The sequence below is a fragment of the Entelurus aequoreus genome, linkage group LG06, assembly GCF_033978785.1.
Source record: "Entelurus aequoreus isolate RoL-2023_Sb linkage group LG06, RoL_Eaeq_v1.1, whole genome shotgun sequence".
NCBI lineage: Eukaryota > Metazoa > Chordata > Actinopteri > Syngnathiformes > Syngnathidae > Entelurus > Entelurus aequoreus.
In genome coordinates this window covers 78,420,192-78,438,400 of record NC_084736.1, presented here as the reverse complement: position 1 = coordinate 78,438,400, position 18,209 = coordinate 78,420,192, and the positions used below count along the sequence as shown (strand labels likewise).

Below are 18,209 nucleotides of genomic sequence, written 5' to 3'. Positions count from 1 at the left end.
AAGTTTTAATAAATTCTTGCAGATTTTCTATTTTTATAGGAATACGGGATTTGTATTGCTGCTTTAGGAGCACTGGCATTTAGAGGAGAGGAGCTACACCTCCATGTTTAGATAGCAGTTTCACACATTAATAACGCAAAATATGGATTGTTACGATCAAACTATTAAAATATTTAATCGAGATTAATCCCATTTGTCCATAGTTAACTCAAAATTAATTGCGATTAATCGCAGAAAGACATGATTTTTCGTCATTAACAAGTATACCCTAGACCATGGGTGTCAAACTCATTTTAGCTCAGGGGCCGCACGGAGGAAAATCTGTGCACACGCGGGCCGGACTATTACAACCATAGCATTAAAACAAAAAAATAACTTCAGATTGTTTTCTTTGTCTTACTTTGGCCAAAAATAGAACAAACACATTCTGAAAATATTACAATAAAATATGGAAAAAAATACAAGCAGTGGTAAAGTTTAGATCAGGGGTATCAAACTAATTTTAGATCGGAGGCCACATGGAGGAAAATCTATGCCCAAGTGGGCCACACTGGTAAAATCACGGCACAATAACTTAAAAATAAAGAAAACTTCAGATTGTTTTCTTTGTTTAAAAATAGAACAAGCACATTCTGAAAATGTACAAATCATAATGTTGTTGGGTTTATTTACACCTATATGTTGTAGTTAATAGTATTCCATCTTTGTTTGTCGTTATTTATACTTTCTGAATAAATTATTAGATAATGTTCATTAGTCAACTCATTGGTGTTCATTTTCAATCCATCAAGATAAAAGAATAATATCAAAATCAAATTATAGGATGTTATTTATGTAGTTTGCTCATTTTCCTCGGCTGATGTGCTAACATCATATGGTTTATTTTTTGTATTGCGACATCTAGTGGACACATTTAGAACAGCAGTTTCTTTCATTCAAAAATTTCGGCCCATATTCATACTTACCAAACTCATCCCGCGGGCCGGATCCGGCCCTCGGGCCGTACGTTTGACACCCCTGCCCTAGACAGAGCGTTTTTAAAGTTTTTAATACCATGACAATTAATTTGCTCAATGAAATGTTTTTAAACATTATGCTTTTTGAAACAGCTCAACACGTAAAGTATATAAACACGTTTTTAAAGAAAAAAAAATTTCACCAGATTTTCTATTTCTATACACTGCAAAAAGTCAGTGTTCAAAAACAAGGAAAAAAAATACAAAATTTAGGGGTATTTTATTTAAGCTAAGCAAAATTATCTGCCAATAGAACAAGACAATTTGGCTTCTCAAGACTTTCCAAAACAAGTAAAGTTAGCTAACCTCAATGAACCCAAAAATACCTTAAAATAAGTATATTCTCAATAATAACTGTAGAATTTTTTTTTTTTTTTTTGTCATAAAGAAATACAATCATGTGTGCTTAAGAACTGTATCCCTGCAGACTGTATTGATTTATATTGATATATAATGTATATATTGTGTTTTTTATGTTGATTTAATTTAAAAAAAAAATATATATATATATATATATATATATATATATTTTTTTTTACATTTCTTGTGCGGCTGCGGCCCGGTATCGGTGGGGGACCACTGCTCTAGGGGGCGCCAAAGGATCAGCGCTTAAGCTATTTGCCCATCATATCAGGATTTACATTCTGCTCACATGAAGTGGATTAAACCAAACCGTGAAGTGAAGGGTTGAGTCGACCGCTGGGCCTCAGCCCCCAAAGGGGGTTCTAGCACAGGGGCGCCATTGAAGCAAGAAGCACTACTAGACATGCCTGTTGTACGGAACAGATACAGTCCATGTCTCCGGAGGCTCGACAATGACAAACTTCTCAACAATCAAACCAAGTTCACAAATATTGAGTAGTCACTTGAGTCGTCCTTGCTAAATCGGTCTTCAATTTCAGTTTCTGCATTTTAGCATCACCCACTTTTCAGCACCCTTGTTTCTTGTGAGTGTGTTAACATCCACTACAATGAAAAAGCATGGATTGACAAACCGTCTCTTAAAGGCCCGACGGACGAGAATGAACGATTTTTTTCTGGCTTTTACAATTTCTGATCCACTCTTTATTTTTTTTCCGACGCGCTGTTAAACTAACATTGGCAGAGCTGCAGGACGAATAGAAAACTATCAAAGGGAGCCTATTGACTCAAAAAGAGGCTTTCACACAGAGACCCCGCAACTAAATCAATATATTGACAGCGAATGAATGGAATGTGTGGTAGAATTGAGTGTTGAGTAGACCTGGTGTTTTTCAACCTTTTCGGAGCCAAAGCACATTTTTGGCGTTGAAAAAAATGCGGAGGCTCACCACCAGCAGAAATCATTAAAAAACGAAACTCGGTTGACAGTATAAAGTCGTTGTCGCAATTGTTGGGTATGACTTTAAACCATAACCAAGCATGCATCACTATAGCTCTTGTCTCAAAGTAGGTGTACTGTCACCACCTGTCACATCACGCCCTGACTTATTTGGACTTTTTTGCTGTCTTCCTGCGTGTAGTGTTTTAGTTCTTGTCTTGCGCTCCGATTTTGGTGGCTTTATTGTTATGGTTTGACTAAGGGAGATGACGGCAACAGACACCAGGGGGTGGTAATGTTCAATACTTTATTATATATATATAGTCAATATATATAATAATGCTAAACAATACTAACTAATAAACTAATCTAAAGAAATGGAGTGTGACAAAATCCGAGAGTGTGTATGGTGTAAGACTATGTGTGTAGCTTAGCTGTTGAGTGTTACTGTAAATCAGGGGTCCCCAAACTTGTTGACTCGGGGGCCGCATTGGGTTAAAAAAATTTGGCCGGAGGCCAGGCTGTGTGTGTATATATATATATATATATATATATATATATATATATATATATATATATATATATATATATATATATATATATATATATATATATATATATATATATATATATATATTTATATATATATATATATATATATATATATATATATATATATATATATATATATTTATATATATATATATATATATATATATATATATATATATATATATATATATATATATATATTTATATATATATATATATACACATATATACATTTGTCGTCATTTAACATCAATTAACATTGATGTTCATCAACATTTAACATTGTCATGTTATCGATGGGAAAATTCATTTTTAGACAGTATGATTGGCCTGAGCGGCTAGGAGACACCGAGAGTAACAAGCGGTAGAAAATGGATTAGAAAGGAAAGATTAAAAAAAATAAAATAAAATAGCGGGTGAACAAGGGGATGGGTCAAATGCACAGGACAAATATTACCACACCTAGCGTGTGTGTGACAATCATTGGTACTTTAACTTAACTTTAACTTTACACATACAAACTGTAGCACACAAAAAGCACATTTAATTAAAAAAAAAACGTTATTATGGTCTTACCTTTACTTATAAATGAAGTCCATGCGCCGCTGTTGTGCTGGATTAATGCACCCCCTGACGGGAGTGTTATATCAACTAAAGCCCACACTTAAACATTCCCCGTGCAAGATTGAATCTATTTAAAAAAGTTATTTAATAAGAAGCCAAAAAGTGCAAAAACAATAATGTTCGTGTTGGAGGAGTTGTGAATGAATGAAATATGAAATCCGTGCTGCAGTCTGCAGGTGTACCTAATGTTGTGGCCCTGCGGTCATTCACAACTCCTCCAACATGAACATTATTGTTTTTGCACTTTTTGGCTGCTTATTAAATAACTTTTAGGCGTTTATAAATGTCGCCTATACTGTATGAAACTACAAAATAATAAACACGGAGGCTCCAGTTTACAGGAGGACCACTTTATTTACCTTCTTTCAAAAACCTCCGCTCCACTCCAACGTGTCATCACTTCCGCTCTTAGCGCCTTCAAAATAAGAGCGCAAGGCATATACTGTATAACAGCGTACAATAGGAATTTAACATCACAAAGAGGAAAGCCCATAAAAATAGGTTACAATGGATTCAATCTTGCATGTGGAAAGTTTAAGTGTGGGCTTTAGTTGATATAACATGCACCCCCTCGCTCATCACGAGCAGGTGCGCGGATTGCCGATTGTCTGCAGGCGCGAGGAGGTACGCCCGCAGCGGAGAGAGAGCGCCTGTGGGCAAATATGACAGCCGTGACATTTTTCTCTTTTTTTTGGTATTTTCCTGTAGCAGTTTCATGTCTTCCTTTGAGCTATATTTCAGTTGTTTTGATCCTTCTTTGTGGGGAAATCTTTGATGGTCATGTCATGTTCGGATGTACATTGTGGACGCCGTCTTTGCTCCACAGTAAGTCTTTGCTGTCGTCCAGCATTCTGTTTTTGTTTACTTTGTAGCCAGTTCAGTTTTAGTTTCGTTCTGCATAGCCTTCCCGAAGCTTCAGTGCCTTTTCTTAGGGGCACTCACCTTTTGTTTATTTTTGGTTTCAGCATTAGATACTTTTTGTCATGATCTGTGGTCTGGATCATGTTTTTTGTTATTTTCTGTTAGTTTAACACTCCATGTGGTTCCTGTTTTTGTGCACCCTTGTTTGTTGTAGTTTCCATGGCGACCTATTAGTTTCACCTGCCTCTGGTGTTCGGTACACGCACCTGCTCTAATCAAGAGACCAGTATTTAAGCCCGTCTTTGCCTGTCAGTCGGCCTGGCGTCATTGCTTGTGTCATGTGATTGCTTGTTTCATGCTTAGTACATGCTGCTCGTTTTCATGTCCAATCCCAAGTTTTTGCTAGTTGTTCGATTCATGCCGTGTCCACATAAGTGTTAGTTGTTTCATGCCACAGTAAGTCTTGTTTCTTCCATGCCATAGTCCATGTGAAGTGTTTAGCTTCTATGTTTCCTGCTTTAAGTTGTTTTTGTTCGTTAGCTTCTCGTGTGAACGCCACACTTTTCTTTTCTTTGGTTCCGGCCTTTGTCCTGTGTAGGATTCATTGAGAAAATAAATATGTTCCTACCTTTAAGTCCTGTCCGGAATAGTCCGTTTGCGTCCTGGGAGAACAAACCTCGCAGTAAGATGACACCTTTTGCCCTGCACGCTGCCTCCCGCTGTTTCCGACATCTACGGCTGCCACCTACTGATATGGAAGAGTATTACACGGTTACTCTGCCGAGCTCTAGACAGCACCGACACTCAACAACAACACACAGTGTTTCCCACACATTCATTTATTTGTGGCGGCCCGTTTTCTGTTTATTTGTTACTGACTGTGGCAGGACACCTCTGCCTCTGTTTCACTTTATGTTGCTGGTAAATAATATGGTTGTAGTAGTAGGCTAAAGTTAAATTATTTAGTATGCACTAATTAAAGGGGCAGAGCTTTATGAGACATTTTAGCTTTTATATTTTATAAGATATATTTTTTGTAAGAACCACAATTAATAAATATATTTCAGTGAATAACTTATTGTTCAAATCTGTATATAAATATGTACATAAAGTGTTGTAATTATATTGTAAAATGGATGGATGGATGGATGGATGGATGTTTAAAGCAAAACTGTTATTATTAATTAGTAAGTACACATTTTTTGAGCCTTTTTAGAGAAAATCATATCATTGTAAATTATGCAAATTACTCGATGATGTCATGGTGACCACGCCCATAGCCACGCCCCCACCGCCACAGGTATCTTTGCAGTTTATGGGAAACACTGAACACATCATTTGCAGACTATAATTACTGGTTTGCAAAAAATATTTGTAACCCAAATAGGTGAAATTAGATCATCTCCCACGGCACACCAGACTGTAACTCACGCAGTGGTTGAAAAACACTGGAGTAGACCATACACTTCTGAGCACATTCTTAAGACCAGAAGAAAATTACAAGCGTCATCAATATGCAAAAAGAAGACCAAGAGACAAAAAAAAAATTGGTCGACAGCTTTTCTCTCAAATATAATATCTTACGGTTTTTAGGCTGCAGTCACCATCAGTCAGGGTCTTAAAGTCCTACTGAAAGCCACTACTACCGACCACGCAGTCTGATAGTTTATATATCAATGATGAAATCTTAACATTGCAACACATGCCAATACGGACGGGTTAACTTATAAAGTGCAATTTTAAATTTCCCGCTAAACTTCCGGTTGAAAACGTCCATATATGATGACGTATGCGTGTGACGTAACCAGTGAAACAGAAGTATCGGTACCCCATTGAATACAATACAAAAAGCTCTGTTTTCATCTCAAAATTCCACAGTATTCTGGACATCTGTGTTGGTGAATCTTTTGCAAAATTGTTGAATGAACAATGGAGACTGCAAAGAAGAAAGTTGTAGGTGGGATCGGTGTATTAGCGGCGGACTACAGCAACACAACCAGGAAGACTTTGACTCGGATAGCAGACGCGCTAGCCGACGCTAGCCACCGACCGCCCGGATGATCGTGGCGAAGTCCTTAGTCCTTCCGTCGATCGCTGGAACGCAGGTGAGCACGGGTGTTGATGAGCAGATGAGGGCTGGCTGGCGTAGGTGGAGCGCTAATGTTTTTATCATAGCTCTGTGAGGTCCCGTTATACTAAGTTAGCTTCAATGGCGTCGTTAGCAACAGCATTTTTAAGCTTCGCCAGGCTGGAAATTATTAACCGTGTATTTACATGTCCCTGGTTAATAGTATTGTTGATCTTCTGTCTATCCTTCCAGTCAGGGGTTTATTTATTTTGTTTCTATATGCAGTTAAGCACGATGCTATCACGTTAGCTCCGTAGCTAAAGTGCTTCGTCGATGTATTGTCGTGGAGATAAAAGTCACTGTGAATGTCCATTTCGCGTTCTCGACTCTCATTTTCAAGAGGATATAGTATCCGAGGTGGTTTAAAATACAAATCCGTGATCCACAATAGAAAAAGGAGAGAGTGTGGAATCCAATGAGCCAGCTTGTACCTAAGTTACGGTCAGAGCGAAAAAAGATATGTCTTGCACTGCATTCTAGTCCTTCACTCTAACGTTCCTCATCCACGAATCTTTCATCCTGGCTCAAATTAATGGGGTAATCGTCGCTTTCTCGGTCCGAATCTCTCTCGCTGCCGGTGTAAACAATGGGGAAATGTGAGCAGTCCTTCCTCCGGTGTCGTCACGCTACTTCCGGTACAGGCAAGGCTTTTTTTTATCAGAGACCAAAAGTTGCAAACTTTATCGTCGTTGTTCTCTACTAAATCCTGTCAGCAAAAATATGGCAATATCGCGAAATGATCAAGTATGACACATAGAATGGATCTGCTAACCCCGTTTAAATAAAACAATTTCATTTCAATAGGCCTTTAATTTGGGTCAAGGATCTGCCCGTGTCTTGATGTACAAACACTCAGATTCTCCAGTTTAGGTCTGGTGAAGTTTTTTGGGGGTTTTTCCACTTAACATTTTGTTCCATAACCCCCAGGATTTTTAAAAGAAATGTAGAAACGCTGCCACACTGCGTCTAACCTTGACAGCAATGGTGTGTCGCTAGAGGCCTCGCTTCTGAACTTCAGCAAGTTCAAAGGCAGCAAGCCTGTTTGCCTCTGCCATCAGGAGGTCATGACAGTATCACAGAAAACCACATTAGAAGCCAGGTCTCAGCACAGATTTTGACTTTTTAAAGCCTTAAACTACCGATCACCTGATGAAAAGCATGTTTATTGTTAAGTGCAATTTTTAATGAAGCATTTTGATGCTCGATTTACAATCTTTGGGCATTTAGGTTTGTCATTTAAAAGTACATCCAACTTAAAGGTTTTTATTTGTGATCAGGGTAAAAAACAATGCAAGTCTGTTTTGTGGATTGGGGTCATTTTGCCAGGTTAGGGTTTTACTTCAGGAATAATCACAAAGAACGTCTACATGTTCAAATTAGGGATGTCCGATAATGGCTTTTTGCCGATATCCGATATTCCGATATTGTCCAACTCTTTAATTACAGATACCGATATCAACCGATATATGCAGTCGTGGAATTAACACATTATTATGCCTAATTTGGACAACCATGTATGGTGAAGATAAGGTACTTTTTAAAAAAAATAATAAAATAAGATAACTAAATTAAAAACATGTTCTTGAATAAAAAACAAAGTAAAACAATATAAAAACAGTTACATAGAAACTAGTAATTAATGAAAATGAGTAAAATGAAGTGTTAAAGGTTAGTACTATTAGTGGACCAGCAGCACACACAATCATGTGTGCTTACGGACTGTATCCCTTGCAGACTGTATTGATATATAATGTAGGAACCAGAATATTGATAACAGAAAGAAATGGGGGGAGGGAGGTTTTTTGGGTTGGTGCACTAATTGTAAATGTATCTTGTGTTTTTTATGTTGATTTAATAAAAAATAAAAAATAAAAACCGATACAGATAATAAAAAAAACGATACCGATAATTTCCGATATTACATTTTAACGCATTTATCGGCCGATAGTATCGGCAGGCTGATATTATCGGACATCCCTAGTTAAAATATTAAATTTTTGCTGCTTTTGGGTGCCAAACAAATACCATATTTTCCGGGCCATAAGGCGCACTGCCGATGAATAGTCTATTTTTGATCTTTTTTCATATATAAAGCGCGCCGGATTATAAGGCGCATTAAAGGAGTCTTTTTTTTTTTTTTTTTTTCTAAATGTAAAAGACTTCCTTGTGGTCTACATAACATGTGATGGTGGTTCTTTGGTCAAAATGTTGCATAGATGATGTTTTACACATCATCTTCAAGCCACTTTCTGACAGTCGCTTTTGTGGGCGGGTCTTATTTACGTGGCTCACCTTCGACAGCGTCTTCTCCCCGTCACCTTTGTTGTAGCGGTGTAGCGTGCAAGGACGGGAGTGGAAGAAGTGTCAAATGATGGCGCTAACTGCTTTAATGACATTCAGACTTTACTTCAATCAATAACGGAGCAGCATCTCCTCATCCGCAAACAACAACACCCGTGAAAAACCATCCAATCGGAACTCTCTAATAGCTAAAGTTCCTTGGGTGGATAAAGTAAACTCACTACACCGGTATGTTTTAGCGCTTTTCATGGCGAGTTTACTGACAGATATAAGTAAGAACTTTACACTACTTTATATTAGAAATGGCAACAGCGGAGGATGGATGTCACGTAACAAGAAGATAGATACAAAAAAGAAGCTTATCGACTACGGTGTCGGCACGGACTACAAAGGCGGACGCGTGCAATTTTTCAGGATTTATGCACATCCCAAATACAGATCAGCAGGTACCAGAAGGTAAGACAAGTTTCTTTTGCATAATATTGCGAAACAAAGCGCCAGATAATATGTCTTACCTTATACACACAATGGACTGGACTCTCACTATTATGTTGGATCCACTATGGACTGGAGTCTCACTATTATGTTAGATCCACTATGGACTGGAGTCTCACTATTATGTTAGATCCACTATGGACTGGACTCTCACTATTATGTTAGATCCACTATGGACTGGACTCTCACTATTATGTTAGATCCACTATGGACTGGACTCTCACTATTATGTTAGATCCACTATGGACTGGAGTCTCACTATTATGTTAGATCCACTATGGACTGGAGTCTCACTATTATGTTAGATCCACTATGGACTGGACTCTCACTATTATGTTAGATCCACTATGGACTGGACTCTCACTATTATGTTAGATCCACTATGGACTGGACTCTCACTATTATGTTAGATCCACTATGGACTGGACTCTCACTATTATGTTAGATCCACTATGGACTGGAGTCTCACTATTATGTTAGATCCACTATGGACTGGACTCTCACTATTATGTTAGATCCACTATGGACTGGACTCTCACTATTATGTTAGATCCACTATGGACTGGAGTCTCACTATTATGTTAGATACACTATGGACAGGACTCTCGCACTATTATGTTAGATCCACTATGGACTGGACTCTCATACTATTATGGTAAACCCACTATGGACTGGACTCTCACTATTATGTTAGATCCACTATAGACTGGACTCTCACTATTATGTTAGACCCACTATGGACTGGACTCTCACACTATTATGTTAGATCCACTATGGACTGGACTCTCACACTATTATGTTAGACCCACTATGGACTGGACTCTCACTATTATGTTAGATCCACTAAGGACTGGACTCTCACACTATTATGTTAGATCCACTATGGACTGGACTCTCACACTATTATGTTAGATCCACTATGGACTGGACTCTCACTATTATGTTAGATCCACTATGGACTGGACTCTCACACTATTATGTTAGATCCACTATGGACTGGACTCTCACACTATTATGTTAGATCCACTATGGACTCTCACAATATTATGCTAGATCCACTATGGACTGGACTCTCACTATTATGTTAGATCCACTATGGACTGGACTCTCACTATTATGTTAGATCCACTATGGACTGGACTCTCACTATTATGTTAGATCCACTATGGACTGGACTCTCTCACTATTATGTTAGATCCACTATGGACTGGACTCACTATTATGTTAGATCCACTATGAACTAGACTCTCACAATATTATGTTAGATCCACTATGGACTGGACTCTCACACTATTATGTTAGATCCACTATGGACTGGACTCTCACACTATTATGTCAGATCCACTATGGACTGGACTCTCACTATTATGTTAGATCCACTATGGACTGGACTCTCACTATTATGTTAGATCCACTATGGACTGGACTCTTCACACTATTATGTTAGATCCACTATGGACTGGACTCTCACTATTATGTTAGACCCACTATGGACTGGACTCTCACACTATTATGTTAGATCCACTATGGACTGGACTCTCACTATTATGTTAGATCCACTATGGACTGGACTCTCACACTATTATGTTAGATCCACTATGGACTCTCACAATATTATGCTAGATCCACTATGGACTGGACTCTCACTATTATGTTAGATCCACTATGGACTGGACTCTCACTATTATGTTAGATCCACTATGGACTGGACTCTCTCACTATTATGTTAGATCCACTATGGACTGGACTCACTATTATGTTGGATCCACTATGAACTAGACTCTCACAATATTATGTTAGATCCACTATGGACTGGACTCTCACACTATTATGTTAGATCCACTATGGACTGGACTCTCACACTATTATGTTAGATCCACTATGGACTGGACTCTCACTATTATGTTAGATCCACTATGGACTGGACTCTCACACTATTATGTTAGATCCACTATGGACTGGACTCTCACTATTATGTTAGATCCACTATGGACTGGACTCTCACTATTATGTTAGATCCACTATGGACTGGACTCTTCACACTATTATGTTAGATCCACTATGGACTGGACTCTCACTATTATGTTAGACCCACTATGGACTGGACTCTCACACTATTATGTTAGATCCACTATGGACTGGACTCTCACTATTATGTTAGATCCACTATGGACTGGACTCTTCACACTATTATGTTAGATCCACTATGGACTGGACTCTCACTATTATGTTAGACCCACTATGGACTGGACTCTCACACTATTATGTTAGATCCACTATGGACTGGACTCTCACTATTATGTTAGATCCACTATGGACTGGACTCTCACACTATTATGTTAGATCCACTATCGACTGGACTCTCACTATTATGTTAGATCCACTATGGACTGGACTCTCACTATTATGTTAGATCCACTATGGACTGGACTCTTCACACTATTATGTTAGATCCACTATGGACTGGACTCTCACTATTATGTTAGACCCACTATGGACTGGACTCTCACACTATTATGTTAGATCCACTATGGACTGGACTCTCACTATTATGTTAGACCCACTATGGACTGGACTCTCACACTATTATGTTAGATCCACTATGGACTGGACTCTCACTATTATGTTAGATCCACTATGGACTGGACTCTCACACTATTATGTTAGATCCACTATCGACTGGACTCTCACAATATTATGCTAGATCCACTCGACGTCCATTGCACTGGTCGCCCAGGGCGGGGGTCCCCACATCTGCGGTCCCCTCCAAGGTTTCTCATTATCCCATTGGGTTGAGTTTTTCCTTGCCCTGATGTCGTTGTGGCTTGTGCAGCCCTTTGAGACACTCGTGATTTAGGGCTATATAAGTAAACATTGATTGATCGGTTTACCATAATAATACTCCTATGTTGAAGCTCATCAAATGGTGCAGCCTACACTTATCTCTTATGTTTGACTGCCATCTACTGGTCACACTTAGCATCACACTATGTACCAAATAAAAATTGCTTCGAGGTCGGTAAGCTCAACCAAGCGTTTTCCTTACATTAGGCGCACCGGGTTATAAGGCGCACTGTCGGGTTTTGAGGGGGGAAAAGGGATTCTAAGTGCGCCTTGTAGTCCGGGAAAATGCGGTACTGCAGATTTCTCGCACTTACTGTCAAGTTGTATTGTCCATGTTTTGATGTGTGGATCTCGTTTCGTTGCAATTACTTAGAGGGGAATTCATTTCTTGCCTGATACGCAGACACTCATATATTCCGAAAGAAGCTTCATAAACCCAATCTGGTTTGGCTTCCCTCCCTCAGTAATTGGCTCGTATTGCGATCAATACAAATAGAGAAGGTGTGACGGCACGGTGAGCAGCCTGCAGACGGTAGTTCAGGGATTGTTATCTGATTTACTCTAACGAGAAGTTATTAAATACTCACACGGGGATGTGCCGCACACACACACACACACACACCGTCACGTGCCAACACAGGCTGGTTGTGCTTACCGAGTCTTGCTGCAAGGTAAGACCACCTGTTATCATACCCCCCCGAGAGTGGAATGTCAAAGAAAGTTCTGCTCTGCTCTTCACTGCCATCAGTCTGAGACGATATGTAGAAACACCCATTTAAGTAGTTTGCATAGACATACAGTATGGTGGTCAGTTTTTCCCATTGTGGAGGTTGCCCACCAGCGGGTTCCTCAGACCACCAAATACTGCCACTAGAGCCCGGATCAGGGTTGCAACACTCTTTTATTTTAATTAAAAATCGTGCAAGTCTTTTGTTTTCCAGCAAAAATGTTTTCTCTGCGTCCGTCTCTCACTCTCTCTCTCGCTCTCGCTCCAACAACGGGTCTCATGCCGGCTGCTGCTAATAAAGGCGACAGGTGATTAGATAACAAGGCCAACCTGTCGCTGTCTTCGAGGCCGGTCCTGGCACACCCCGTTCCGCGGCAGGCCCGCAGGCCACGCCTCCCTCCACACCCATGTATTAATTCATTTTTGAGAAGCCTCCGTTTTACTAATGATTTCCAATGTTGCAAAAATGTGTAGAATACAAATTAAAATACAACATTTCTGTCAACGAAGATTTGCGTCAGCCTTTGATAGTAGGCTAATATAGCTAATATAGACACTTACATCATGTGTAGCCTTCAGTATAACACTTATATAAGGCTGTTAAAGTCATTTTGATAGTAGGCTAATATAGCTAATATAGACACTTACATCATGTGTTGCCTTCATTATAACACTTATATAAGGCTTTTAAAGTAATGTTGATAGTAGGCTAATATAGCTAATATAGACACTTACATCATGTGTTGCCTTCATTATAACACTTATATAAGACTTTTAAAGTCATTTTGATAGTAGGCTAATATAGACACTTACATCATGTGTTGCCTTCATTGTAACACTTATATAAGACTTTTAGAGTCATTTTGATAGTAGGCTAATATAGACACTTACATCATGTGTTGTCTTCATTATAACACTTATATAAGGCTTTTTAAAGTCATTTTGATAGTAGGCTAATATAGCTAATATAGACACTTACATCATGTGTTGCCTTCAGTATAACACTTATATAAGGCTTTTAAAGTAATTTTGATAGTAGGCTAATATAGCTAATATAGACACTTACATCATGTGTTGCCTTCATTATAACACTTATATAAGACTTTTAGAGTCATTTTGATAGTAGGCTAATATAGACACTTACATCATGTGTTGCCTTCATTATAACACTTATATAAGACTTTTTAAGTCTTTTTGATAGTAGGCTAATATAGCTAATATAGACACTTACATCATGTGGTGCCTTCATTATAATACTTATATAAGACTTTTAGAGTCATTTTGATAGTAGGCTAATATAGACACTTACATCATGTGTTGCCTTCATTATAACACTTATATAAGACTTTTTAAGTCTTTTTGATAGTAGGCTAATATAGCTAATATAGACACTTACATCATGTGGTGCCTTCATTATAATACTTATATAAGACTTTTTAAGTCTTTTTGATAGTAGGCTAATATGGACACTTACATCATGTGTTGCCTTCATTATAACACTTATATAAGGCTTTTAAAGTAATTTTGATAGTAGGCTAATATAGCTAATATAGACACTTACATCATGTGTTGCCTTCAGTATAACACTTATACAAGACTTTTAAAGTCATTTTGATAGTAGGCTAATATAGACACTTACATCATGTGTTGCCTTCAGTATAACACTTATATAAGGCTTTTAAAGTAATTTTGATAGTAGGCTAATATAGCTAATATTATTATTATTATAGAGGTTTATTTGATAGACACTTACATCATGTGTTGCCTTCATTATAACACTTATATAAGACTTTTAGAGTCATTTTGATAGTAGGCTAATATAGACACTTACATCATGTGGTGCCTTCATTATAATACTTATATAAGACTTTTAAGTCTTTTTGATAGTAGGCTAATATAGACACTTACATCATGTGTTGCCTTCATTATAACACTTATATAAGGCTTTTAAAGTCATTTTGATAGTAGGCTAATATAGCTAATATAGACACTTACATCATGTGTTGCCTTCAGTATAACACTTATACAAGACTTTTAAAGTCATTTTGATAGTAGGCTAATATAGACACTTACATCATGTGTTTCCTTCATTATAACACTTATACAAGACTTTTAAAGTCTTTTTGATAGTAGGCTAATATAGCTAATATAGACACTTACATCATGTGTTGCCTTCATTATAACACTTATACAAGACTTTTAAAGTCATTTTGATAGTAGGCTAATATAGACACTTACATCATGTGTTGCCTTCATTATAACACTTATACAAGACTTTTAAAGTAATTTTGATAGTAGGCTAATATAGACACTTACATCATGTGTTGCCTTCAGTATAACACTTATACAAGACTTTTAAAGTAATTTTGATAGTAGGCTAATATAGACACTTACATCATGTGTTGTCTTCATTATAACACTTATATAAGGCTTTTTAAAGTCATTTTGATAGTAGGCTAATATAGACACTTACATCATGTGTTGCCTTCAGTATAACACTTATACAAGACTTTTAAAGTAATTTTGATAGTAGGCTAATATAGACACTTACATCATGTGTTGTCTTCATTATAACACTTATATAAGACTTTTAAAGTCTTTTTGATAGTAGGCTAATATAGACACTTACATCATGTGTTGCCTTCAGTATAACACTTATACAAGACTTTTAAAGTAATTTGGATAGTAGGCTAATATAGACACTTACATCATGTGTTGTCTTCATTATAACACTTATATAAGGCTTTTTAAAGTCATTTTGATAGTAGGCTAATATAGCTAATATAGACACTTACATCATGTGTTGTCTTCATTATAACACTTATATAAGGCTTTTTAAAGTCATTTTGATAGTAGGCTAATATAGCTAATATAGACACTTACATCATGTGTTGCCTTCAGTATAACACTTATATAAGGCTTTTTAAAGTCATTTTGATAGTAGGCTAACATAGCTAATATAGACACTTACATCATGTGTTGCCTTCATTATAACACTTATATAAGACTTTTAATTTTTTGCGGCACCAGACAGATTTATTTTTAAATTATTTCTGTTCCAATATGGCTCTTTCAACATTATGGGTTGCCGACCTCTGACATAGTCCCAACAGGAAACGTGCGTGCTCACGTCTTTACAACACGAACGAGTGATTGAAAAACAACATTTATGTGGTTTCCAAAATGGCTCGTCATGTAGCAACATGCACTTGTTAAACGACCAAGTCTGTATTTATGTACGAGTATGTTTGTTGTCATCAGTCAGTGAACGAGCAGAATCTGACGACAATACGTGGAAACAAACAATTTTGTCGACGAGGTCTCTAATCACATTGTGTTTCTTTCCCTGGCCTGCAGATTGACTGGCAAGCTCCGATGGATAAGAAGCGGGAGTGTGTCATCAAGGGCAAGAGCAACCAGGTAGGTGGACAATGCAGCCATCTTGTTCAAAGGGATCACAGGAGTGAAGCAAGAACAGTTCTCGATAGCATCAACATTATTAGTTTCACTTCAATCAATAACATTCTCCCTACTAAGTGCTGGCTTTCAAATCTGCAACCAAAACAGGAACGTACATTAGAGATTTGTATACACTAATGTTGTCTCAATACCAACATTTGCTTTTATGTTAAAATACTAGAGGTGTAACGGTACACAAAAATGTCGGTTCGGTACGTACCTCGGTTTAGAGGTCACGGTTCGCAGTGTTTCCCATAAACTGCCAAGATACCTGTGGTGGTAGGGGCGTGGCTATGGGCGTGGTCACCATGACATCATCGAGTAATTTGCATAATTTACTACAATGATATGATTTTTCTCTAAAAAGGCTCAAAAAATGTATACTTACTAATTAATAATAACAGTTTTGTTTTAAACGTCCATCCATCCATCCATCCATTTTACAATATAATTACAACACTTTATGTACATATTTATATACAGATTTGAACAATAAGTTATTCACTGAAATATATTTATTAATTGTGGTTCTTACAAAAAATATATCTTATAAAAATATAAAAGCTAAAATGTCTCTTAAAGCTCTGCCCCTTTAATTAGTGCATACTAAATCATTTAACTTTAGCCTACTATTAAAACCATATTATTTACCAGCAACATAAAGTGAAACAGAGGCAGAGCTTCATCAAACATCTGATCCACTGAACAAAGAGCTCCAAAAATAAATAAAGTAAAGTAAATCTGAACAGCCGATATGGGCATCTACATCAACTATATGATTTGCCTGAGAAGCTGGACAGGACAAAAATAAATCAAATTAAAAAAAAATTTGTGGCGGCCTTAATTCTTTCGTGGCGGGCCGCCACAAATAAATGAATGTGTGGGAAACACTGGTTCGGTTCATTTTTGGTACTGTAAGAAAACAACAAAATATAAATGTTTTGGTTATTTATTTACCAAATTTGTAAACAATGGCTTTATCCTTTTAACTTTGGGAACACTATAATAATTCTGCCCACGTTAATCAACATTAAACTGCCTCAAGTTGTTGCTCAGATTAAATACAATTACAAAACGTTTCTTCTACGTATAAAAAGTGCAACATTAAACAGTTTCAAGTCAACTCATCATGCTTAATTTATTACAGCATTTGGGAAGCCTGTAGTGGATTTTTTATTACGTAAATGTTATATTTTTATCAACATGTGATAGCAGGGACCCTGCCATTCAAAACTAGGCTGCTGCATTACTAATTATTAATGTAACTATAGCTGAAAAAATGGTACAATAGCAATAGGAGAGACTATTCATCCCTGAACACCATGGACTTCATGTAGGCTTAATGATGCAGTTACATTATTATATCAACTATCAGAGACAGAAACTCTTCATTTAAGATAATGTCCTTTTTTGCTGCTTCAACACAGAAAAAGGTCAAGTGAAATAACAGACAGACAGGGCTTTGCTGTCCGTAACACACACACACACATACACACCTCAAAATGAGCTAACGTTACGCTAAAAGCGAATTAGCCTTCACCTCAAGCCAGGACTGCGAGCGAGCTGAGCTGCCTTTTATATTTCTAGAAGGTCAACGGGCTCATAGTGATGTTACTAGTAGTTGACTGGGAGGTGTTTATTATCATTTGGGGAGAGTCCGCAGCCTGATGCTTACCTGCTAAACGCTAAGCACTGACTACATGCGCTCTGAATACGCACTGCTGATTGGCTGTTACCGCTCTGTTTGTAACCAATCAGATGGTTGTGTGGGTGGGACAATGCTGGGTGCTGTGTAGAGGACTGACAGACGCAGAAGGAAGCGGAGGCGGCTATTTAATATGTTCGTGTGGAAACTCGTTCGGTACACCTCCGAACCGAACCGAAACCCCCGTACCGAAGCGG

General features: G+C 37.6%; 1 protein-coding gene across 1 annotated transcript in view; it reads left to right on the top strand.

The window, feature by feature from the left end:
• The window catches only part of sema4c (sema domain, immunoglobulin domain (Ig), transmembrane domain (TM) and short cytoplasmic domain, (semaphorin) 4C), a 103,581-nt gene that overhangs the window by 645 nt on the left and 84,727 nt on the right, over nt 1-18,209 (top strand). The window contains exon 2 of the mRNA XM_062051808.1: nt 16,206-16,268. Coding sequence (XP_061907792.1) covers nt 16,206-16,268 — 63 coding nt within the window. The remainder of the gene's footprint in view (nt 1-16,205; nt 16,269-18,209) is intronic.